At 36.8% G+C, this 26088-nt stretch overlaps 1 protein-coding gene across 2 annotated transcripts in view; it reads left to right on the top strand.

Annotated features, from left to right (window-relative positions):
• The window catches only part of XPOT (exportin for tRNA), a 34502-nt gene that overhangs the window by 5530 nt on the left and 2884 nt on the right, over nucleotides 1–26088 (top strand). The window contains exons 3-23 of one of the 2 annotated variants that reach the window (XM_079937953.1): nucleotides 424–480; nucleotides 1485–1554; nucleotides 2322–2540; nucleotides 3415–3599; nucleotides 3700–3868; nucleotides 5574–5810; nucleotides 7486–7524; nucleotides 7659–7721; nucleotides 9099–9223; nucleotides 9600–9744; nucleotides 9903–10022; nucleotides 10377–10471; nucleotides 11055–11124; nucleotides 13245–13483; nucleotides 14401–14686; nucleotides 15633–15822; nucleotides 18459–18575; nucleotides 18750–18865; nucleotides 20159–20206; nucleotides 23338–23409; nucleotides 25903–25959. In XM_079937953.1, the coding sequence (XP_079794079.1) occupies nucleotides 424–480; nucleotides 1485–1554; nucleotides 2322–2540; nucleotides 3415–3599; nucleotides 3700–3868; nucleotides 5574–5810; nucleotides 7486–7524; nucleotides 7659–7721; nucleotides 9099–9223; nucleotides 9600–9744; nucleotides 9903–10022; nucleotides 10377–10471; nucleotides 11055–11124; nucleotides 13245–13483; nucleotides 14401–14686; nucleotides 15633–15822; nucleotides 18459–18575; nucleotides 18750–18865; nucleotides 20159–20206; nucleotides 23338–23409; nucleotides 25903–25959 (2719 nt within the window). Of the gene's footprint in view, nucleotides 1–423; nucleotides 481–1484; nucleotides 1555–2321; nucleotides 2541–3414; nucleotides 3600–3699; nucleotides 3869–5573; nucleotides 5811–7485; nucleotides 7525–7658; nucleotides 7722–9098; nucleotides 9224–9599; nucleotides 9745–9902; nucleotides 10023–10376; nucleotides 10472–11054; nucleotides 11125–13244; nucleotides 13484–14400; nucleotides 14687–15632; nucleotides 15823–18458; nucleotides 18576–18749; nucleotides 18866–20158; nucleotides 20207–23337; nucleotides 23410–25902; nucleotides 25960–26088 lie in introns of those variants that run through there. The other variant, XM_079937954.1, reaches the window with a different exon arrangement.

Here is a 26088-nt window from a genome sequence, read left to right as displayed (position 1 = left end):
TAGAACTTTTAAGTATGACTTTGATGACCATTTCTGGTTTGACTCAGTCTCTGGCTGTCCTACCATTTGTAATTTTACATCTAGCCTTTCTATTGTAAAACGTAGAAGTTGTTCTGGGAATCCTAACGTCTAGAATTTAGGGGGAACGCCTTCTGTTTGCAAAAGCACTGTATGTACTTAAAATGCAGCTCAAATTTTTTTGGTTATTCCATTTGCCAGATTTCCATTGAATATTGTATAACATAAAAAGTTCTCTTAGCTTTTTAAACAAATGGATGTGAATGTAAAACTTGAGATCAATAAGCCAAAGGTTTAGTTTGAGAAACTTTTCAACTGTAGTTTATTCATTACTATTTTAACTTTGATTTGTTTTCCCTAATTCATATTCTGCTTATCTAATTTTTCTTTTTTTTTCTTTTTCAGTGATGATCACATTAAATTTTTCTGCTTTCAAGTACTAGAACATCAAGTTAAATACAAGTAAGGCTTTTCTCCCTGAGATTTGTGGGGAGAGGGCTTTTTTTTTTTAACTTTTAAAATAATTAATTAATTAATTTCTTTTTGACGATGTTGGGTCTCTGTTGCTGCAGTCAGGCTTTCTCTAGTTGCAGCAAGCAGGGGCTACTCTTCGTTGTGGTGCCCAGGCTTTTCATTGTGGTGGCTTCTCTTGTTGCAGAGCACAGGCTCTAGGCGCACGGGCTTCAGTAGTTGTGTATGGGCTTAGTTGCTCTGTGACTTGTGGGATCTTCCTGCACCAGAGATTGAACCCGTGACCCCTGCATTGGCAGGCGGATTCTTAACCGCTGCGCCACCAGGGCAGTCCCGAGAGGCCATTTTTTAAATTAGTTTTTCCGTCTTTGGGGACACCATAACATAGGTTGTAAATTGATGGTATATGTCATATCCAGCTCATAGATGTATTTTGATTTATCCCAAAAAGTGTTTTAAAAATACTGAGTTCATTGGTTACATATAAAAATCCAGTCATTTCACAGGAAAAAAGTAGATTTCCAGCTTCTCTGGAAGAAATTAGAAGATCTAGCAATACTGAGCCTGTTTCTCTGAACAATGACTCTCTGTTAGAGTTGAGTGGCAGTGTGGGCACTTGTATTTAGAACCCCTGCCTAATTTAAGTAAAAACAGTCAATTGCTGCTCTGGGGATCCTTAGTTTGCCTAATGATTTATTCTGTAAACCACAGACCTGAGACCATGGGTGTATTTTCGTCTGAAAAATTGTGTAGCTGCCATTTTGTTTTAACATGAACTGAACCACAAAACAAAGATCAGTATTGATACCCCACCTGCCTCTCCCACCCTTGTCTTTAAAGCAGTAATGAGAGGTATTACCAATTTGTTTTAGGGAATTTTAGATAGTCGAGTGCTGTACAAATTTTCTCATTCAAATTTATAAGAGGCTGTTACTTTTTTAAAACCACAGACACTAAACATTATCATTGTTATTTTTCTTCCCTATTTTGAACAGATATTCAGAACTAACTACTGTTCAACAACAACTGATTAGGGAGACACTCATATCTTGGCTTCAAGCTCAGGTAAAATAGTAGTTTTTACATTTAGTGCCTCAAATTGCCAGATATTTAAATTTTTATTTTTGCAAGAGTTTGCAACTTCACCTCAAAAATGTCACTCATTTATCCTCCATTTCATCATGTAGCTCTTTTAGAAAGTGCTGTTTTTGAAGATCATGGGTAGATGAAAACTTAGCAATAACTTTAAATTATATTGATAATTGAAGCTGTCATTCTGTCCATGACACATGGTGGAAACTTTGGTTTTAAAATGTAATATGTTTTTAACTACTTGACAAGAGTGGCTTTTCTGTTCACACTTAAGGTGAGCTCTCCTGGACAGCCTCTTAAGAAAGAGCCCTTTTCAGAGGAGCCAATAGAGTTCTTTATTCAGTACATTCTTTTTCATTAATTTTAGCTAATCTTAACATATTAAAGCAGTTGTGTAGCTAGGATGTTTATTTTCCTTAAAGAGCAAGCAGGTAGAAGAAAAATCATTGAATTTTTTTTCTTCTTAGAAAAAATTATAGGAACTACTAACGCTCTGCCCGTGAAACTTTTCTCTGAAAGTGTGAGAGAGGTGTAACGGTTAGCACCTTTGTTCATTTGATTGTTCTCCATCTGGCTAGTCACCTCAGAACTTTGGTAATTCTCAAGCATATTTGTTGCACAGCTGTTCTAGAGCCTAGTGAAGTTTGGTGGAGTTTTGCCTATTAATGATAAATAGGAAAACAACGTTTGAGTCTTTTCCATTTACATTTGATTTTATGAACTATTTCCCTGTTTGTCAGATGCTGAATCCCCAACCAGAGAAGACCTTTATACGAAATAAAGCAGCCCAAGTCTTCGCCTTGCTTTTTGTTACAGAATATCTCACTAAATGGCCCAAGTTTTTTTTTGACATTCTCTCAGTAGTGGACCTAAATCCAAGGGGAGTAGATCTGTACCTCCGAATTCTCATGGCTATTGATTCAGAGTTGGTGGATCGTGATGTGGTGCATACATCAGAGGCAAGTAACTTCCTATTAATTTTAAGATTTTAATGTAGATATTGTAGGAGGTGGTGGGCATATAATAAAAGGATCAAGAAGAGTTTTTTATTGTTTTTTTTGAGATAAAACTTTATTAAGAATACTTATAAATTTACTCAACGTTTTGAATTTTGTTTTACAAAGGAATTTAAACTTGGGTTTTTTTTCCAGGTGTAGGGTGAAATTAGAGTATTCAGATTTTTTTTTTAACCAGGCAAGAACTTTCTCTAGAGAAATACACAAATTGATTTTTTCCTATGAATCTATAGACAAATGTGGCCTATATTTACTACTGCTTTATAGTCAACGAGTGAGGAAAAAGCATTGCTTATGAATCAGTGCTGGGTTCTTCTGTATTCTCAGTTAGTCACATAGCCCATCACCTTAGTCTTTCTCTATTTCTGTATTACCCAATATAACTTTCTCCTTTTTCTTAAAGAATACAATGGAAATAGCTTAATTCAAATGTGTATGATAATTTGAGGTCATTGTATGTCAAATATGTTTGTAACATTTAAGTAATTGCTATTCTCTTAAGTAATTTTAAGTATTTGTATAATATTGAGAAATAACTTTTATCACATGGTTAAGATTTCTAAGCAATGTTTATTTATAGTTTGTATTTAATAAGAAATTGTGTCTGAGGAAATGAGTAGAATGGAAGGAGGAATTAGAATCACAGGTTATGATTTTAGAGCAGATAAATAGGAAATAGCGGCAGTGAATGTGTTAACAAGTCTGGAAGTTTAGTGGTGAGGAAATTACTGTGTGCGACTATTATTCAGATGTTAAACATTATTTTGGGAGGTAGTCTACTTTAATTGTGTATGTGGTACTTTGTTTTGTCTTTTAGGAGGCTCGTAGGAATACTCTCATAAAAGATACCATGAGGGAACAGTGCATTCCAAACTTGGTGGAATCATGGTACCAAATCCTACAAAACTATCAGTATACTAATTCAGAAGTAACATGTCAGTGCCTTGAAGTAGTTGGGGCTTATGTCTCTTGGATAGACTTATCCCTTATAGCCAATGATAGGTAAGTTAACCTATATTTTAAAAATGTAAACCTACAAAATACAGTATGTAAAACTCATGAATTTGAAAATATTGTAACAATTTTATTTCACCATTGCCAGGTTTATAAATATGCTGCTAGGTCATATGTCAATAGAAGTTCTACGGGAAGAAGCATGTGATTGTTTGTTTGAAATTGTAAATAAAGGAATGGATCCTGTTGATAAAATGAAACTAGTAGAATCTTTGTGTCGAGTATTACAGTCTGCTGGGTTTTTCAGCATTGACCAGGTCAGTAAATTTATGTATAAGGTTTTGAAAATGTTAGAACAAATTAGGATAGGCAGTAATTTAAATATGCTTTCCTTTTCTTTTTCTTTTTGTTTTGTTTTTAAATGCTGGAAACTTCCTTGACGTTATAATAATGAAACATTGTATCTAGAAAGCCATAACGTTATCTGTAACATTTGCCTTGAACAATAGATTATACCAGACTTAAACTTGAAGATCTGGGATGGTACTTACAATTGTGCGTTTCTAACAAACTCTCTGTGATACTGCTGATTCATGGACCACACTTTAAGAAGCATGGCAATGCATTTTGACCTAAATTAGACTTAATTATAAATGTTATATTTTCATCACATTCATTTGAGCTGTTAAAGTTTAGCGTCAGCAGAATTAGGGCTGAATGTGGTAAATTAGTAATTTAGAAACTGAATTTGAAGGTTTTTATTTTTAATTTTACCTGTGATATTGGTAAAGAATTACTGAGAAGTCTTTGTATTGTTGATATGTCCGGAGTACAACACCTCTGGTATTTTCCTAGCTGACAAATAGTAGTGTTTTCTTACACTGCTGATAATTGTCTTATTTAGTCCCTGGTAAAAGATTTAAAATGGTGAAGGTGAAAATCTCTTTCTGTAGGAAACATCATAAGGATAATTAATGAAAATAACCTAATTTTAAGTTCTAGAATTAGTGCTGATGTGACCTTAGGCAGATTATTATAATAGCAGTTTTATCTCTTTGTAGTGCAGTTGAGGTTCAAATTAAATAGTATCAGAAAGGGCTGTTGTAAATTCTTATACATAGCATAATATGGCAACATTAAATTTATTAGAGCATATTTACTAAATTCAGCGGTTTAGAGAGAAGGTTTTGAAACCACAGATCTCTTTTTTTTTTTTTTTTTCTTTTTGTGGTACGCGGGCCTCTCACTGTTGTGGCGTCTCCCGTTGCGGAGCACAGGCTCCAGACGCGCAGGCTCAGCGGCCATGGCTCACGGGCCTAGCCGCTCCACGGCATGTGGGATCCTCCCGGATCGGGGCACGAACCCGTGTCCCCTGCAACGGCAGGCGGACTCTCAACCACTGCACCACCAGGGAAGCCCAGATCTCTTTTTTTTAAGCTTTTATAAGTTGGCAATGTCTACATGACTATAATCATTAAAAAAAGTTGCTTTGAAGAGTTAGTACTAATGGATAATAATAGTAGAAGAATTCAAACTCTTAAGATTTCCCAGTCAAAATGGTAGAATTGTTAGTGTCTAATGTTAGTTTAAAAATGACTCCTGGGACTTCCCTGGTGGCACAGTGGTTAAGAATCCGCCTGCCAATGCAGGGGACATGGGTTCAAGCCATGGTCCGGGAAGATCCCACATGCTGCAGAGCAGCTAAGCCCATGTGCCACAACTACTGAGCCTGTGCTCTAGAGCCCATGAGCCACAACTACTGAGCCCCAATGCCACAACTGCTGAAGCCCGTGTGCCTAGAGCACTGCAATGAGAAGCCCACACACCGCAACGAAGAGTAGCCCCAGCTCGCTGCAGCTAGAGAAAGCTGGTGCGTGGCAATGAAGACTCAATGCAGCAAAAAATAAAAAATAAATAAATAAAATAAAAATGACTCCTATGATTGGTCTTTGACCCATACCTAAGTTTAGAGTTTTCCCTCTTAGGTGGTTGGTTTTAAATTGAAGTATTGATCATTTGTAGGAAGAAGATGTTGACTTCCTGGCCAGATTTTCTAAACTGGTAAATGGAATGGGACAGTCATTGATAGTTAGCTGGACTAAATTAATTAAGAATGGGGATATCAAGAATGCTCAAGAGGCACTACAAGCTATTGAAACAAAGGTGGCACTGATGTTGCAGCTCCTAGTTCATGAGGATGATGACATCTCTTCTAACATTATTGGATTTTGTTATGATTATCTTCATATTTTGAAACAGGTAAGTCCTTATTTTAATCTTTTTGTCCAGTAGATAATATAGAAAAGCAATAGAGAATTGGAAAATACAGGAAAAATGAAAACAAGAAAATACTCATAATTCTACACTCTAATGACATTTACTGTTAATTATTAATGTATTTTCATCTTTTTTTTTTCTTTAAACTTCTTAGCCAAAAAACAGAAATGGCCAGGTTCTAAAATTCACTAGACTAAAAAGCTTCAGAATTAGTTATAGGTTTAGGGGTTTTTTTTATTTTGAATCTGTGTTTATTTCTTTTTCTTTTTTTAAATCTTGGCTGCTTTGCACGGCTTACGGGATCTCAGTTCCCCGACCAGGGGTTGAACCTGGGCCCCAGCAGTGAAAGTGCCAAATCCTAATCACTAGACCACCAGGGAACTCCATGAATCTGTTTATTTTTATTTATTTATTTTTTTGGCTGTGTGGCATGTAGGGTCTCAGTTCCCCGACCAGGGGTTGAATCCGTGCCCCCTGCATTGGGAGCGCAGAGTCTTAACCACTGGACCGCCAGGGAAGCCCCCTCTGTTTATTTCTAAATACAGTAGAAATTTTGTTAAACATGGTTCTTTTTTTTTTTTTTTTAATTATTTAATTTATTTATTTTTGGCTGCGTTGGGTCTTCGTTGCTGCATACGGGCTTTCTTTAGTTGTGGCGAGCGGGGGCTACTCTTCATTGCAGTGCATGGGCTTCTCATTCTGGTGGCTTCTCTTGTTGTGGAGCCCAGGCTCTAGGCATGCAGGCTTCAGTAGTTGCAGCATGCGGGCTCAGTAGTTGTGGCGAGCGGGCTCCAGAGCACAGGCTCAGTAGTTGTGGTGCCCGGGCTTAGTTGCTCCATGGCGTGTGGGATCTTCCCGGACCAGGGTTCACACCCGTGTCCCCTTCATTGGCAGGCGGATTCTTAACCACTGCACCACCAGGGAAGTCCCCGTGGTTCGTTATTTTAATTACATATGCATCATTTCTTATAAACAATTTTTTTTTTACAATTAAAAGTTTCCCCCTAGAGAGTTGCTTCCAATAATAGACCTTAAAATGTAGAAGGTATGAACCTCCCATATTATATTGATAGCATGTAGCCTTTTAAAGAATTAGTGATTTCTCATTATGACATTAGGTGAGAGCCATTCCTATTTTATTGATATTTACATAGAATTAGTTGAATTGAGTCAAGCTTAAAATAATTTTTTTCCAAACTGAGTTTAGCTTCTGTTATAAACCTAATATGTTTCTGCATGCATATTTTAAGAAATTTTAGGCAATGTGGAAAGGTATGAAGAAAGTTAAAATTGGTATCAGTATTGATAGTCCCACTGTGTATCTCATAATGGATTTCTAGGCTTTTTTGGCCTTGTTTAAAAACAAAGTGAGATCATACTTTGCTGTTCTATAATCTACTTCTTTGCTGAATACATTTATAAGTGCCTTTTAAAATCAAATTCATCTACATGTCTTTGCCTACATGTCAAGTTACTGACTAGAAGTGAAATTGATAGATCTTAGGTTAGGTACATTTCATATATAGAAATGTACTGTCAAACTGTCCTCCAGAAAAGCTGTGTGCATGTTTGAAAAGATCTTAACTGATCAGAAAAATATTCTGATAAGCAAGTATAACTTTAGGAAAGCTAATAAATGGTTGCTTTCTTTCAACAGCTTACAGTGCTCTCTGATCAGCAAAAAGCTAATGTAGAGGTAATTGACTTCTTTTTGTTTCTTTTAAACCAATAATAGAATCTACATCTGCAGTCTGCCTTGAAATGTAGCTTAATTTCAAATTATATGAAATTAAAGGAGACTGACAAAAGGTATTTTGTTCTTAATTTTAGGCAATCATGTTGGCCGTTATGAAAAAATTAACCTATGATGAAGAATATAACTTTGAAAATGAGGTAAGAATTTTGCATTGAGGAGAAATCAGTTTTAATTTTGTTTACTTACATCAAATTAATATTCCAAGTTTTGATTATCTTAAAAAATTAGTCTTGGGGTTTTGTTTTTGTTTTTTGACTGCATTGGGTCTTCATTGCTGCTCACAGGCTTTCTCTCTAGTTGTGGCAAGTGGGGGCTACTCTTCTTTGTGGTGCATGGGCTTCTTGTTGCGGTGGCTTCTCTTGTTGCGGAGCACAGGCTCTAGGCGTGCAGGCTTCAGTAGTTGCAGCACACAGGCTCAGTAGTTGTGGTTCACGAGCTCTAGAGCGCAGGCTCAGTAGCTGTGGCGCATGGGCTTAGTTGCTCCACGGCATGTGGGATCTTCCCGGACCAGGGCTTAAACCCGTGTTCCCTGCATTGGCAGGTGGATTCTTAACCACCGCACCACCAGGGAAGTCCCTAGTCTTGTTTATATTGACCTCTACTTAGGTGAAATTAATGGAAACTTTCATAATCCTTCATTTTTTTGTATTTTGTCCCTCTTTAAAATGACCCTTTTAAAAACACTTTGTAGCATTGAACTTCATAAATATTGACAGTATTATTGGTGATCATATTTCACTTTATATTTAGTAAGAGTGATCAGTTGAAGCCCAGTTGATGGACCTCAGATCATAATTGTCTATGGGAGAGTAGGAATGAGGTACTTAACCATCTCTGGACTTGTTCTGGTTAAAGACTTGTCCAGGGTTGTCAGTGAGTCAGCTTCTCATCAATCACAAGGGTTATCGGTGCTTTCTAGCAACTCAATGATGGCATGTACTGTCTAGTTGTGTGCTAACGTGTTCTGTTACCCACTTCAGGCATTCAAAAACTTCTAACTGTAAAAGAATAATGGTGATGATCACCAACACACCATGCACTTATGAAGTGCTAGGCTCATTACATATAATATCTTCAATCATGTGATATTATTGCAGTTCTTAAAGTGGACAGTGAGATACAAGGAATGTAAATAAGATGCCAGAGTTCTCACAGAGCCCTACATGAACCCATCCTGGCTTAGACTCTTGTTTTTGTTTTTTCCCCAAAGCCTTGCATTATCTGTCCTTTGCTTAATTGTCCCTCAATAACTCTTTCCTGTTAGACTTTTGTTTTTAACATCCTCCCTATGCTATTTCTGGCTCTAGGCTTTCATGGTCTAGGGCTGTGTTCAGAAATAATTATTTGTGAGCAGGAGGGGAAAGGCTACTGAGCATAGTACATTTTCCTACATAAATATTAATGAAAAAATAAAAGTGTATTAAATTTGTAAATACAAAAACTAGTGAGAACTCACCATTTTATGTGTTTTAAGATCTTTTATGTTTTTTAATGGAATTTTTAAAATATCATAGGGTGAAGACGAAGCCATGTTTGTAGAATACAGAAAACAACTGAAGTTATTGTTGGACAGGCTTGCTCAAGTTTCACCCGAGTTACTGCTGGCTTCTGTTCGCAGAGTTTTTAGTTCTACCCTGCAGTAAGTTTGTTACGCTGTTTCTAACAAGTCACCTCTTTCCTTTTCTCCCTGATGATGGTCTACCATAAGTGATTCACGTGACTTATTAATTTATGTTACTTATGAAGATCTTACGTGTATCTCTGAAACAATGCACTTGCCTCTGATTTATCTTGATTCTTGGGGGGAAATACTGCTCTTTGGAATGTCAATAAAATGGATTTCATTAGTTTTGTATACTTTTGTGATATGAATTATGTTGCCTGGCAAAATTAACAATTGCTGTGACGGTTTAATAATTAAAGAGGCTTCGGTTGGTGTCTTTTTATCCCGTGCATCACTAGTTGTATAGAAAGTTTATATTCAGATTTCACTGACATATTATATACCTTGGTAGGAATTGGCAGACTACAAGGTTTATGGAAGTTGAAGTGGCAATAAGATTGCTGTATATGTTGGCAGAAGCTCTTCCAGTATCTCATGGTGCTCACTTCTCAGGTGATGTTTCAAAAGCTAGTGCTTTGCAGGATATGATGCGAACTGTAAGTATACTAAAGATAATTTATTTTGAACATAATTTTCTGTTTTCATATAAGCTAATGTGAGTTCCTTAATTGTTAGAGCTTAATATATGTTAATACTGGGACATTTTGATGTTGCAGTAAATAAGGATAGATTTCTTAACTTTTTCCTGCTCCAGTTGGTAACATCAGGAGTTAGTTCCTACCAGCACACATCTGTGACATTGGAGTTCTTCGAAACTGTTGTTAGATATGAAAAGTTTTTCACAGTTGAACCTCAACACATTCCATGTGTACTAGTAAGTATACACTTTACTCTCAACTTTTATTTTCCGTGTGTTTCAGCTAATGAGCAGATAGTATTCTATCTTTCTTTTATTACTTTTTCCAGAGCCAGAAGCTCTCAAAAACTCTTCAACACACTGACACTAACCCCTCCTCCATTCCTTTAAAATGGAGTGTCTAGTCAGTTATTTAAAACAAATACTCAAGGGCCTGTTTGTGTGTAGTGTAGGCTTACTTCTTATATGTACCTAGTTCTTCCCTTCTAGAGCTAAAAAGTAGAATTTGGTATGAACAAAAATGTGTCATGACAATAGCAATAAAAGCCTTAAATAAGTACAGAAATAGTAAAAGTGTCTCTGTTTCTTTAGATGGCTTTCTTAGATCACAGGGGTCTGCGGCACTCTAGTGCAAAAGTACGGAGCAGAACTGCTTACCTGTTTTCTAGATTTGTCAAATCTCTGAAGTAAGTACAAAATTTCATCTATAATGTTTAATTCTTGTTTTTAAGATTGTTAAGTAAGATGTAAATTATTTTCTAAGAGCCTGTGGTAGATTTGGTCTTTTCGTCCTAAGGCTTTTGTAAAATTTTGGTGTTCCTTTTTGTATCATGATGTTACGATTTCTTTTCCTTCTCTTTAGCCAGGTACTTTGTTCATCATTAAACAGTGATTTGTTTGAATATTTTTGTATGTAACACCTGTCATCACTAATGACATTAGTTACTTAACGGTTTTACTGCTGTAGATAACTCTATGGCTTCTGTGAAATTCTAAAGATGATACTCCTTGGAAATACATTTTGAACTTAATCTGTTTTATATTGTATTGTTCTTTACTAGTACCAGCTTTTGGTATGAAAACTACTTATTCTTAGGCTTATAAAATCGTAGTTTAAAAAAATCATAGCTAGTCTGAATGATCACATGTGACTACCTTAGCACTGAACTTTTTTTTTTAGTTCTGCCTTAAAGAGGGATTTGGCATTTCCGCACTTTGCCAAGCACTGTTATTTATGTAATTGTGGTTTTCCTTTTTGCCTTTATTCAGTAAACAAATGAATCCTTTCATTGAGGATATTCTGAATAGAATACAAGATTTATTAGAACTTTCTCCACCTGTAAGTATCTATCCTTCTGAGTGATAAGTTTTCCCCAATATTGAGGCTACATATCCCTTTAGCCTTTAGTGTTAATGCCTTTGGGTGTTTTTTTTGTTTGTTTTGCTTTTGTTTTTTAAAGTGTGGATGGAGGGTGTGCAAGGGTTAGTTTTGTTTACCAAAACTCTGTTGAGATACAGTAAACAAAACATAGTAATAGAAATAGAAAGGAATCAAAATTTGACTGATAGATTTAGCAGTGTGAGATATGGTCTGCTCTCTGTACTGTTAAATGCCAGTGAAGTGTTTTTTGGAGAAGGAAAATTCGGTTTCTAAATTATTCTCTTTGTTTAGTACTATGATCACATTAGCCATTCTCAGTGACTGCTACTGGTAGACTGAAGTTTTTCTGTGAAACTTCTGGCTTGGGGTAAAATTTAAATGCTGGTTGATCTGTATATTTCGGTGTTTATTTCACTAGACAGATTTAAGTTGAGATACTTTGTAAGCACATTTTGACTGATACATGTTTTTGTGTAAAGCAAAATACTGACCTTGACATTTTTTTTTCATTTTGATGAAAGTTATTACTAGAGCTGCCACTTGAAAAGTGTTAAACATAAAATAATATTTTGGGTTTTTAAAAAATAAATACCAGTATTCAGGGTACAAAGGTATATAATTTCATTGCTTGAAAGGTTACTAGTACATTATATGGTTAAATTATCTTTGCCTACATATTAAAGAAACATATATATTAAAATACTTCATGGGACTTCCCCTGTGGTCCAGTACGTAAGACTCCACACTCCCATTGCAGGGGGCCCAGGTTCAATCCCTGGTTGGGGAACTAGATCCTGCATGCATGCTGCAACTACAAGTCCGCATGCCACAACTAAAAGATCCCGTGTGCCACAACTAAGACCCAGTGCAGCCTAAATAAATAAATTTATATAAAAAATAAATAGGGGGCTTCCCTGGTGGCGCGGTGGTTGAGAGTCCACCTGCTGATGCAGGGGACACAGGTTCGTGCCCCGGGTCCGGGAGGATCCCACATGCCGTGGAGCGGCTGGGCCCATGAGCCATGGCTGCTGACCCTGCGCGTCCGGAGCCTGTGCTCCACAACAGGAGAGGCCACAACAATGAGAGGCCTGCATATGCAAAAATAAATAAATAAATAAATAAATAGGGACATTCTCTTTTAAAAGATGAGGTCTTTTTTTTTAATAATAAGACTGCCACATAATTTATCTGTTTTAAGACAAGGCTTTTAAATAATTTCTGAACAGGGAGCTTTAATGTTAGAGCTAGAGGGGCCTCTGATATTTTCCCCCTCCTCCTGGCCTCTCAGACTGCATAAATGTGAAAAATAACAAACTCGGGCTTCCCTGGTGGCGCAGTGGTTGAGAGTCCGCCTGCCGATGCAGGGGACACGGGTTCATGCCCCAGTCTGGGAAGATCCCACAGGCCTCGGAGCAGCTGGGCCCGTGAGCCGTGGCTGCTGAGCCTGCGCGTCTGGAGCCTGTGCTCCGCAACGGGAGAGGCCACAACAGTGAGAGGCCCATGTACCGCAAAAAAAATAAATAAATAAAAATAAATAATTTAATTAAAAAATAACAAACTCATTAATAAAAATGGATCAATATATAGATGTTTGTTTATGCTTGAATGAGATCTTTTTTTTCACTTGCAGTCTTATTTTCAGATGTTCTAAAGTAACTGTTGTGTATGTGTGTGTTTATTGTGTGGTGTTTATTGTTATTTAACTCTTAAACACTCTTGAAAGTATTAACTTGTGTGGCCTTTTTCCTAACATTCAAAGCACGTTGTATACCTGATTGTTAGCCTCCTAATAATAAATAGGTTTTACAAAAGAAAACAAGTTAGAAAACTAACAGTTACATTATATGACCATTTATGAAGTCTTGTTAGGGGTAGAATTAGACCCATGATCTTTTGACCTCTAATTCCACTTGTTTTCCATTATATGATCCTGGGAAAAATTTTATAAGTACTCAGTCTTCTTTTTAATAATGAGTTGATGTGATAGATTAAATCTCCTGTCCCTCTTGTACTTATTCTCATTTAAATGAGAGGAACTGAACAAAGAAAAACTTCAATAAGACTAAATTTCATTTTAGGAGAATGGTTACCAGTCTTTGTTGAGCAGCGATGATCAATTGTTTATTTATGAGACAGCTGGAGTGCTGATTGTTAATAGCGAGTACCCAGCAGAACGGAAGCAGGCATTAATGAGGAATCTGTTGACTCCACTCATGGAGAAGTTTAAAATTCTGTTAGAAAAATTGATGCTGGCGCAGGACGAAGAAAGGCAGGCATCTCTTGCAGACTGTCTCAACCACGCTGTTGGATTTGCCAGGTGAGTGATTGCATTTAAATTTGTGAAGTGATTTTTTCAACATACACAGAATCATTTGCTTGGATTTTTCTAATTGGGCATGCATATCTATGTTTCCAAAACTAGATTGTCCAGAGGATTGTCTAAATTGTTTCTTTTCTAAATTAATTGAATTAGATTTAACTGAAGAAGGAATTAGGTCATGTAACATTCTGCATTTCTGACTTGACAGTTATCTAAATCCTTAACTCCTCTGATTTCTTTGTTATAAATTGCTTACTTATTTAAGGAGGTTAGTCTAAGTATTTATATACCAATGACATCAGGGGATCAGTTTTGGAACCTTAAAGAGAAGGTGCTGAGGCTTCTTTTTAGTTGTTACATTGTGTCCTGAAGACCACCCAAGCTGCCCTTTCTCTCTGTTTATTGGCAAATAATAACAGCATGAAAGTTATAGTGATTGCTAATTAGAAGCTACACAGAGAAATTGCTCTGCAGAAGACTTCAGTGCAAAAGCTTATGTTAAAGATGTTGTATAAATAACTTGATTCTAAGATTGTTTTAAATATAAATTGGTAGTTTACAGATTGTGTAGTATAGCCTATTCATAACAAATAGATTTTTTTTCTCTTTTCTTCATAAGTTGTCAGCAGGATTTTAGTAAAACATTTAGGTGGACTCACATTTGAGAGATTGTATTAATTACATTTCATTCATTCATTTAATTTTAACTTGAGCTCTTTCTGGAATGGTAACTGGAAGCAATAGTTTACAAATAACCGTATCAGCTAAAGCTAGATGTAGCTGTGACATGGAAAATAAAGAAATGGCTTCTTTGTTTTGTCAGTTTTGTAATTTGTTGTGTGTTGTTTTTGACTACTCCATAAAACATTTGAAGAATAAACTTAAAACTAGTTACCTGATAATTGTTTATATAGTCGAACCAGCAAAGCTTTCAGCAACAAGCAGACTGTGAAACAGTGTGGCTGTTCCGAAGTTTATCTGGACTGTTTACAGACGTTCTTGCCAGCCCTCAGTTGTCCCTTACAAAAGGATATTCTCAGAAGTGGGGTTCGCACGTTCCTTCATCGCATGATTATTTGCCTGGAGGAAGAAGTCCTTCCGTTCATTCCATCTGCTTCAGAACACATGCTCAAAGATTGTGAAGCAAAAGACCTCCAGGAATTCATTCCTCTTATCAACCAGATTACAGCTAAATTTAAGGTACCACAAACCTTCAGAGCTCAGAGAATTTCCTGACTTTAAGATCTCCTGACTTCAAGATTAGATGTATTCATCTTTAGGTATATTTTAGCATTTGACCCTTGCTTTTTTTTTTTTTTTATGAGTTTCTTGGGGGCATGGATCATAGGTATTTTTATCATCCCCAATGTCTGCAACACTGCCTGACACATAGGAAATGCTTAAAAGATGTTTTAATAAGAACAGACCTTTTCTGTTCTATGCAGCAGAAGAAAGCTATTAATCTGGTATTTTAGAAAAGCAAATAAAACAGCATTGAATAATAAATGCCTAAAGAATAAATTTTAAGCCCTGTAATTTGGGTGCCCAAGTAGTTTAAAAATAATTCAGTGTCAGTTTTATGTACAAGGAAATGTAACCTAAGCATAAGTTGGCTAATATAAATTACTAACACTTACATAGTGTTTTCTGTGTTCAAAATCTGTTCAGAGCATTTTCTTATACATTCATTTGATCTTTGTAACAACCCTAGAAGTTAAGTATTGTTGTTTTAAGGATGAAGAGACTGAGACACAGAAGTCAAGCAATTTGCTCAAGGGCATGTAAAGCCTGAGAGTCAATCGTATAAATTCATTTATAATTTAGCAGTAGAATTCATTTATTGAGAATTTAAATTTGAAAATAATCCATGGCAATATTTGATTGTGAAATATGTCTGACTCCATGTTATTTGAACCTGAATCTTGAACTGCAGGAAATGGGTTGAACTTAACGATCTTGAGGCTTTCAATACTGTTATGCTCTATAGATTTTTGTCTTAACATTGATATTTGCTAACAAAATTATGTAAATATGTGTCCTAACTAGAATCTCTAGAAGAAGGCTTTATGTAAAACACGTTTTTTCTAAGTTTCGTATTACTAATTTTCTTATTTCTGAAATAGTAATAGTTGCTTCATGTCTTCAGATACAGGTATCCCCATTTTTACAACAAATGTTTATGCCTCTTCTTCATGCAATTTTTGAAGTTTTGCTCCGACCAGCAGAAGAAAACGACCAGTCTGCTGCTTTAGAGAAGCAGATGTTGCGCAGGAGTTACTTTGCTTTCCTGCAAACAGTCACAGGCAGTGGAATGAGCGAAGTCATAGCAAATCAAGGTGGGGATGCATGCAGTGCCTAAATCGTCTAAGTACTTGTCACGGTTGTATATCTATATGAGCAAGAGCTAGTTGGAGTAAACACTAAACTTTTGAAGTAGTTATATGTTGGCCCCAAAGATGACATTTTATTACCATCAGGGTGGGAATCATTTGCACATAGAGGACCTTAAAATTAACTTGTATTCAGTTCCCATTTTCCTAAAGCAGTATTCCTTTTTTTTTTTTTAAGTTGATTTACAATGTTGTGTTAGTTTCAGGTATACAGTGAAGTGATTCAGTTATACACGTATATACATATCCTTTTTCAGATTCTTTTCCGTTATAGGTTATTACAGCATATTGAATACAGTTCCCTGTGTTATAAGTAAATCCTTGTTGTTTATCTGTTTTATATATAGTAGTGTGTATGTGTTAATCTCATACTCCTAATTTATCCCTCCCTACCTTCCCCTTTGAAACCATAAGTTTGTTTTCTATGTCTGTGAGTCTGTTTCTGTTTTATAAATAAGTTCACTTGTGTCATGTTTTAGATTCCACATATAAATGATATCATACAATATTTGTCTTTCTCTGTCTGACTTACTTCACTTAGTATGATAATTTCTAGGTCCATCCATGTTGCTGCAAATTGAAATATTTCATTCTTTTTTATAGCTGAGTAATATTCCATTGTATATATACCCCACGTCTTCTTTATCCATTCATTTGCTGATGGACATTTAGGTTGCTTCCATGTTTCGGCTGTTGTAAATAGTGCTGCTGTGAACATTGGTGTGCATGTATCTTTTCTAATTAGAGTTTTCATGTTTTCCGGGTATATACCCAGGAGTGGGATTGCTGGATCATATGGTAACTCCACTTTTAGTTTTTTTAAGGAACCGCCAGTTTTTTAAGGAACTGTCCTTCATAGCGGGTGCACCAATCTACATTGCCACCAACAGTGTAGGAGGGTTCCCTTTTCTCTACACCCTCTCCAGCATTTATTATTTGGATACTTTTTGATGAGGGCCATTCTGACCAGTGTGAGGTGATACCTCATCGTAGTTTTGATTTGCATTTCTCTAATAATTAGCAATGTTGAGCATCTTTCAATGTGCATGTCTGTTTGTCTTTGGAGAAATGTCTGTTTAGGTTTTCTGCCCGTTTTTTGACAGGGTTGGCTTTTTTGTTGTTGTTATTGAGTAGTATGAGCTATTTGTATATTTTGGAAATTAAGCCCTTGTCGGTCTCATCACTTGCAAATATTTTCTTCCAGTCCATAGGTGGTCTTTTCATTTCGTTTATGGTTTCCTTTGCGGTGCAAAAGCTTATAAGTTTGACTAGGTCCCATTTGTTTATTTTTGCTTTTATTTCTTTTGCCTTGGGAGACTGATCTAAGAAAATATTGCTATGATTTACTTACTTGTTTGTTCATTTATTTAAGTAAAGCGCTTTTTTTTTGGCTGCTTTGTTGCTGCGCACAGGCTTTCTCTAGTTGTGGTGAGTGGGGGCTACTCTTCGTTGTAGTACACAAACTTCTCATTGCAGTGGCTTCTCTTGCGGAGCACGGGCTCTAGGCACACGGGCTTCAGTAGTTGCAGCATGTGTGCCCTAGAGTGCATGGGCTCAGTAGTTGCAGCACACAGGCTCTAGGGCAAACAGGCTTCAGTGGTTGTGGCCCACGGGCTCAGTAGTTGTGGCTCACAGGCTCTAGAGCACAGGCTCAGTAGTTGTGGTGCGCAGGCTTTGTTGCTCTGCAGTATGTGGGATCTTCCTAGACTAGGGATTGAACCCATGTCCCCTGCATTGGCAGGCGGTTTCTTAACCACTGTGCCACCAGGGAAGTCCCCCAGCTCTTGGTTTTATTGACTTTTTCTGTTTTTTTTTAAATCTCTGTTTAGTTCCTCTCTGATCTTTATTTCCTTCCTTCTGTTGACTTCAGATTTTGCGTGTTCTTTTTCTAATTCTTTTAGCTGGTAGGTTAAGTTGTTTTTTGAGGAAGGCCTGAATCTCTATAAACTTCCCTCCTATGACTGCTTTTGCTGCATTCTATAGATTTTCATATGGTTGTGTTTTCATTAGCATTTTGGTATTTTTTGATTTCCTCCTTTTTTTTAGTAGCATGTTGTTTAGTCTGCATGTAGTTGGAGTTTTTTTTGTTTTTCTTCTGTGGTTGATTTCTAGTTTCATGCCATTGTGGTCAGAAAAGATGCTTGAAATGATTTCTATCCTCTTAAATTTGTTGAGGCTTGTTTTGTGTTCTAGTATGTGGTCTATCCCAGAGAATGATCCATGCGTGCCTAAAGCTGTATTAATTGGTTCTTTCATAGTATAAATAGTGTGATAGCTACTTGCCAGAATTGACCTGACAATTAAATCTTACTGGCCACTTAGCTGTTTTGAAATTTAAAATAAATGAGACTATATAGATCAACATAGAATATTTTGCTATATGGAAATCCAGAGGGCAAGATAATAAGAGAATAGTAATTTTTCAATGTTTTATGCTTAAAATTTAGGAGGCACGTTAATAAAAACTGAGGATCTTAGCAACTCTGTAATTGTTTTTGTTATGTTACTATATATGAAGTGAGAGCTTCAGGTTGCCTTTCTAGTTCTTTATGAGATTGAACTCAGTTTTTTTTTCTTTTCAGGTGCAGAGAATGTAGAACGAGTGTTGGTAACTGTTATTCAAGGAGCAGTCGAATATCCAGATCCAATTGCCCAGAAAACGTGTTTTATCATCCTTTCCAAGTTGGTAGAACTCTGGGGTAAGATGATTTAGAAAAAAAAAAAACTTCATTCCCCAACCTGTTTCCTAAGACAAGAGAGATGAAATGGGATCCTGGCCCTAACATAGACAGGAGCTGGGAGTTGATTTTCACCAGTGATAAATTAAATGACTTTCTTTTTATACAAAATGAAAATCTGAATTCTCTTGACAGGAGGTAAAGACGGACCAGTGGGATTTGCTGATTTTGTTTATAAGCACATTGTTCCCGCATGTTTCTTAGCACCTTTAAAACAAACCTTTGACCTGGCAGATGCACAAACAGTATTGGTAAGCACCTAGGAGTCTCTGTTTACTTTATGTACATCTCATGTGTTCTAACTCACAATTTCTTTTTTAATGCCAGGTTGGTTATATTAGATTTCAATGCCTTTTTAAAACAAAAAAAATTTCAAATTAGAATTCATTTTTTAAAAATTGATACCTTTTGGACCTTTTGATTCTTAACTAAATCTTGATGTTAAAGTTGAATGTATAAAATCCAACTCCTCCAACTTTTAACAGCCAAGACTCTTTTTCTAGGACCATGAAAGGGTACATGATACAAACATTTTTTTAAAGCTTGATTGAGTTATTAGTTTCCTGCCTCTACTTTCATTCTAAAACTTGGCTTAATGGTTTTTTCCTAATTATTAAGAGTAACTTTCGGGCTTCCCCGGTGGCGTAGTGGTTGGGAGTCCGCCTGCCAATGCAGAGGACACGGGTTCGTGCCCCGGTCCGGGAAGATCCCACATGCCGCGGAGTGGCTGGGCTCGTGAGCCGTGGTCGCTGGGCCTGTGCGTCCGGAGCCTGTGCTCCGCAACGGGAGAGGCCACAGCAGTGAGAGGCTCGTGTACCGCAAAAAAAAAAAAAAAGTAACTTTCTCTTCCTCATTTGATAGTTTCCCCAAATCTCATCTTCAGAATGCTTAATGTCAAGCAGTTGCCCTTTACTCACTTACCCAGGACCTAGTAAAAGCTAGATTTCTTAATTATCATGTACTGCATTAAGACAGCATTTTTGTATTTTTCTATTTTTAAAATTTTCTATCTAACCCATTTGTTCCATCTGCCTGCCTGTTACCTTTCCTTTCTCCATCACTTTTTTTTTTTGTAAATTTATTTATTTTATTTTTTTAATTTATTTTTGGCTGCATTGGGTCTTTGTTGCTGCACACAGGCTTTTTCTAGTTGGGGCGAGTGGGGGCTACTCTTTGTTGCAGTGCGTGGGCTTCTTATTGTGGTGGCTTCTCATTGCAGAGCACAGGCTCTAGGCGTGCAAGCTTCAGTAGTTGTGGCACACTGGCTCTGTAGTTGCAGCTTGCGGGCTCTAGAGCGCAGGCTCAGTAGTTGTGGCATATAGGCTTAGTTGCTCTGTGGCATGTGGGATCTTCCTGGACCAGGGATTGAACCCATGTCCCCTGTATTGGCAGGTGGATACTTAACCACTGAGCCACCCAGGAAATCATTCCATCCCTTCTTTGGAGGTAAATGTTAATGAGCAGTGGCCAGGGAAATAAAAAGAAAAGTTGTAACAGTAACCAAGAATTGACTATATTAAAATTCTTAAACTTGTTTCTCACAGGCTTTATCTGAGTGTGCAGTGACGCTGAAAACAATTCATCTCAAACGGGTAAGCTTTGTACTCTCTGCCCCTTCGTTTTCAGCTCACATGCTTATTGTTATAGTTTTTTTTTCTTAATTAATTAATTTATTTATTTATTTTGGTGGGCTTCTCATTGCGGTGGCTTCTCTTGTTGTGGAGCACAGGCTCTAGGCGCATGGGCTTCAGTAGTTGTGGCACACGGGCTTTGTTGTTCTGCAGCATGTGGGATCTTCCTAGACCCCGTCTCAAACCCGTGTCCCCTGCATTGGCAGCCGGATTCTTAACCACTGCGCCACCAGGGAAGTCCCTTATTTGTTGTAGTTTTGAGTATGTCTTGTTCTTGAAAGCTATATCTTTTATAAAAGTTAACTTCAGTTCTGACTTTTTTGGATGTGAGGGGTGGGTCGAATGAAAATAGTAGTATCCTTTATTGTCTTTCATATTTGGGGTAACAGGAAGGTTAAAATGTATGTTTGTTTGGTTTGACAAAGAGTGAGAAAAATTTTAATCAGAATTTCACGATCTAGATTTCACTACCTCGTGGTTCTTCACAGATTTGTCCAACTTCTTAGTATTACAGATTGGTTAGAACACTTTACTACTTCAGAATGTTGTACTGTCCTTGTCAGTTTAACCATTTGTATAAATTATAAGTGATTCTGGGCTGAATCTATCTGGTGTGTTGTTTGCTTTATACAGTATTTTAAATAATAATGAGTTGACTACCAATATTTGAAAATCAGGTAGCTTTTTTTTTTTTTTTAAACAAAAATTTCTGTCTCCAACTTCGCAAAGCTAGGATGCCAACACAGGACTAGCATTCCCACATAGTTGCAGTCATCTAATGAGTCTTCCCTCAGTTGCCTAAAATAAAAGCATGACGTCTTGTTCAGAGTCTCTGTATAGCCCCCTCTTTGTTTGAACTTGAATTTTTGATTCCAAAAGAGATTTGAAGGGTTTTCAATCAAACATTTTCTCTGTGTGCTAGGGTGAGGGGTATGTGTTTTGGGGCTGCAGGAGACCTGTATAAAGATGAATAAAAAGTGCCCCAATATTTGTGGAGCTTAGAATCAGGGGAGACCAGTACCTAAAAACTCAATTGGATGGATTAAGTAAGTACTTTAACAGAGGTATATTAAACTAATACATTTGTATTAAATGTAACATGGTGGGACTAAAGATGAATGAGCAGCTTTGCCTATGAGGGCAGTCTAAGACAGCCGTTGAAAAGAGGGGGTATTTTTCTGTTTTTCTGATAGACCTTGAAACAAATGTACATTCATCGGGCTGACCAGGAGGAGCTGGCACTCTGGGCAAAGTTATGCGGTGGGTGTATGAAGACAGATCAGATGTCACATGGTAGACTTGGTAGAAAATAGTGTTATCCCGTTTAGCTAAAGCATGGAGGTAGAATAGCTAAAAACCAAAACGGAACTAGGTGTGTGTTACATGTGAAAAGTTGGTAAGTCAGTAGTCAGTGGGGTTGAATTTAGGAGAGCTAAGTGGAAAAAATGTTCACAGGGCACTTTGATATACGGGTCTAGAGCAGTTAGAACTAAATACTGATTTTGGAGTCCTCAGGTTGTAGTTTGCTAAGATGAAGTAGTAGGAATGAATGAGACTTTCTAAGACCAGGATAGAAAGAACTTTGGCTAAAGCAAGAGTCAAGAGAAAGCTAGAAGTAGAACCAAAGGAATGAAAGTTAAGGGAAGAGAGTCATGAAAGAGGAGACTAGTTGACATTGTTGGATGCTAGAGAGTCAAGGAGGATGAGGAATAACAAACAGTAAGAATGATGTTTACAATGCAGAAGTATTTATCTTGTCCTTAGAGCTGTTATTTAGATACACAGAGAATTGAATCAAATGGAACATATTAGAAAACGTTTTGCTTCCTTGTTCTGTTTTCTCATTTATCTACCTGACTGACTTCCTCTTGAGGTTTAAGTTTACTTTTCCTCATTAAAAAAAAAAAGTATACTCCATTTTTAAGTGGTAACAGTGGGGTTATATGCAATGATGAGCAGTGAGTGGGCAGTAAGTATAGGGAGAGTAGACTAAAGGAAAAGGTGAGATATTAATGCAGGGGGAAGTACATTGAGGAGAGTTGGATTGATTTCATTTTGATAACTGTTACTTTCATTTGGACTAGATTGGAGTCATTAACATATTAAAGCCTTTAAGTCAGATTCAAGTTTGAAAGTGAAATTAGCTGGGTTTTTTGTTTTTCTTTCTTTTTTTTTTTTTTTAAGTATTGGATTTATTGCATTTGGTCGAGGCCACCGTCTCAGAAACAAATTGCTATAGGAAAACCGTTTTCAAATTGTATCTTAAGTTCCTTTGTAGCTGTTGAGAAGGTGTAGGGCTTAGGGGTTAGTTTGTGGAATTCTCCCTTCCCTCTACCAAGTTTACCCTTAAAAACCCACAAAACTATTAGAGTTTTAGCATCTAGCAGTACCAGCAGTTGGCAATGAAGAGCAATGGTTTTAGAAGTCAGGTGACCTGCTTTTTACTTAGTACAGACTTAATTAACAGCAAATTAGCCAAATCACCCTATCTTTCTGGGTATTGGTTTCCTTACCTGGCTACTAAATTCCTGTTTCCTAGTTTATTGAACTGGAAGGGAGAGGGGGTGTACTTTTATTGCTGTTATCTCCCGACATAGCATTTTGTTCTTTCTTGCTTGTATTTTAGTTTCTAAAGATGTTCATTATCCTGGCACTACCCACAGGCTTCCCCTTGCACACCCATAGACACCCTATAGTCCACCCAATGGTAGATTGAACCAGAAGCCCCTCTCTTTGCTTTCTCCTTTCAGTGCATGGAACCAGGCTTTGGCGTTGTGACTTCCTGCATTTAGAAGAGTATTTGTTTAATCTTTAGCACTGCGTAACTAGCACTAAGTAATGTGAACGTGTCCTCAGTGCTAAGTGCTATTCTAACAGCTTTACGTTTCTTAACTCATCCAAGCCTCACAATAACTCCATTTTTCAGGTGGGGAAACTGAGGCTCAGAGAGGTTACATAACTTGCACAGGTTACTAGAAATTTGCCAGAGCCAGGATTCAAACCAAAGCAATCTGGCTCCCGAGTCTGTGTTCTTAATCACAATACCATTTTGTGTTTAAAGTATACATATGTTGTTCCAATTTAATTTTCAGGGCCCAGAATGTGTTCAGTATCTTCAACAAGAATACCTGCCTTCCTTGCAAGTAGCTCCAGAGATAATTCAGGTAAGCTCTGTCCTAGTGGATTTTCCTCTTAATTAAAGAAATAGAGCTATGTAATTCAATCTAAATTTTGATTCAAGGAAGCCAAACTACATTCTCCTTGATTTACTATGTATAGGATAGCAAAAGTCCAAATGTCAGGGGGCCTATGAAATTGAATGAGAAAAAAACTGTTTTTATTTTCACTACCTTTAACAGAAATTTAATTTCCTACCATTGTGTAGGGGACAAATCACAGTAGTATTTGCATTGCCTGTGATGTTGTCACCCGTAGAAATCACAGATATTTTTATATCGCATTAGTTGTTCCACAGATCTCGAAATATTATTTATATTCATCTTTTTGAAATTTTGAGTTATTAGAATATGCCACTAGACCTTGTTATCTAAATCAATAAGTCTTATTCTTCTACCACATGTCACAAATACATTTGATAACCATAATTCATTGAATTAGCTTCCTTTGTAACCCCGTGTGTCACAAGTATGTTTTTTAAAACATTCTGCAAGAAGTCCAGCAGGCTCCCCCAGACTGCCAGAGGGGGCTGTGGCACACGAACCTCTGCTCTGAAAGTTTGTGCCAGGTAGTTCATTTTACACAGGCCAAGCTCACCAGTGCTTAATTTGTGAATCTGAAACCGTATTTTGAGGTAAGTGCCTGGAAAGCTATCTTACATTTTTGCACTCTTTCAGAGTGATTTTTATGATGGCATTCGATTGTTTTCTGGATGCATAGTTATCCAGACCTGTTGTCCAATAGCACATAATTCTAATGAGGTAGAAACAGATCTCACATAAGAGTAATCATAAAACTCATTTTTAGTGAATTTATGATCTCTTATTTTATGACATATCTTTAACTTGAAATTAATTTTCTCAGTTATCATTTGTTACACAAGTAAATTAGTATTTTATGAAAACAATACATTACTAATTACTCATATGATCTTAGTGCACCTCAAAAATAGAAATATACCATTCAATTTTGAATAATATCAGTAGTTTCCCAGATTGCTAAATGAAGCAAAATTATTTTTTCTTTTTTTCTTTTAATTGGAGTTTAGTTGACTACAGTGTTGTGTTAGTTTCAGATGTACAGCAAAGTGAATCAGTTATACATATACGTATATCCACTCTTTTTTAGATTCTTTTCCCATATAGGCTATTATAAAGTATTGAGTAGAGTTCCCTGTGCTATACAGTAGGTTCTTATGAGTTATCTATTTTATATATAGTAGTGTGTATATGTCAGTCCCAATCTCCCAATTTATCCCTCCCACACACATACACATTTCCCCTTTGGTAACCATAAGTTTGTTTTTGGAGTCTGTTTCTGTTTTGTAAATATGTTCATTTGTACCCTCTTTTTTAGACTCCACATGTAAGCAATATATGATATTTGTCTTTCTGTGTATTATATTTCTATCTAATAATTTGCTTATAAAAGATAATGGTTCCCAGTCTTCCCTTTTTCATATGCCTTCTGACAGCACTTTTTGCACAATCCTTTTTTTTTTTTTTTGGCCGTGCCAGGTCTTAGTTGTGGCATGCAGGATCTTTTAGCTGCCGCCTGTGGGATCTTTGGTTGCAGCATGCAAACTCTTAGTTGCAGCATGTGGAATCTAGTTCCCTGACCAGGGATCGAACCCAGGCCCCCTGCATTGGGAGGAGGGAGTCTTGGCCACTGGACCACCAGGGAAGTCCCTGCACAATTTTATTGAAGAGAATTTTCTCTTTTTCTCTCAGTCTGGCTCCGCTCAGTTACCCTCTTACTAGATGAAAACAGCCATAGCCATGTGGTTTTTGTCCCACCCACCCTTCTGAGGCAAGAGTCAATCTTGCCCAGGAGGCCATGTTCTCAAAAGTGAAAGCAGCCTCTCTGACAAGTATTACATTTGAAAATGCCATATAACCTTTTTGGTGAGGAACTGTTCAGGTTAATTAATTGATAAATTATAATATGAATCCTAGAGATTTGAAGCAGCCTAAATGCTCATTGATGGGTGAATGGATGAGTAAAATGTGGTATATACATACAATGGAATACAATTGGGTCTTAAAAAAAAAAAAGGAAATTCTGTCATATGCTATAACGTGGATGAACCTTGAGGATGTTATGCTAAATGAAATAAGCCAGTCACAAAAAGAGATGCTGCATGATTCCACTTATTATGAAGTATCTAAAGTGGTCACACTCATAGAAACAGAAAGCAGAATGGTGGTGGCCAGGGGATGGGGGCTGGAAAAAGGGGAAAAGGGGGAGTTGTTCAATAGGTATAGAGTTTCAGTTTTGCAAGATGAAAAAATTCTAGAGATCTATTGCATGACAGTTGTCTATAGTTAACACTGCTGGTACTATACACATAAAAATGGTTAAGATGGTCGATTTTATTTTTTTAATCATAATTTAAAAAGAATACTGTGGTTTTGAATTATGATGAATTTAATACAAATAGACTCATTCTTTTCTCTCTCCTCCCCTCCTGGCCCCCCCAGGAGTTTTGCCAAGCGCTTCAGCAGCCTGATGCTAAAGTTTTTAAAAACTACTTAAAGGTAGGTATTTGGAAAAACTTATATATCTTCATACAATTAGGTGATGTTTCAGAGCCAAGAGAGAATATATATTACAGGATACTGTGTCATACTGTAGTTTGATCAACAGTTACATATTTGGGGATCTCT

The sequence above is a fragment of the Stenella coeruleoalba genome, assembly GCF_951394435.1.
Source record: "Stenella coeruleoalba genome assembly, chromosome: 11".
Classification (NCBI taxonomy): Eukaryota; Metazoa; Chordata; class Mammalia; order Artiodactyla; family Delphinidae; genus Stenella; species Stenella coeruleoalba.
This window is presented reverse-complemented; position numbering and strand designations above follow the sequence as displayed.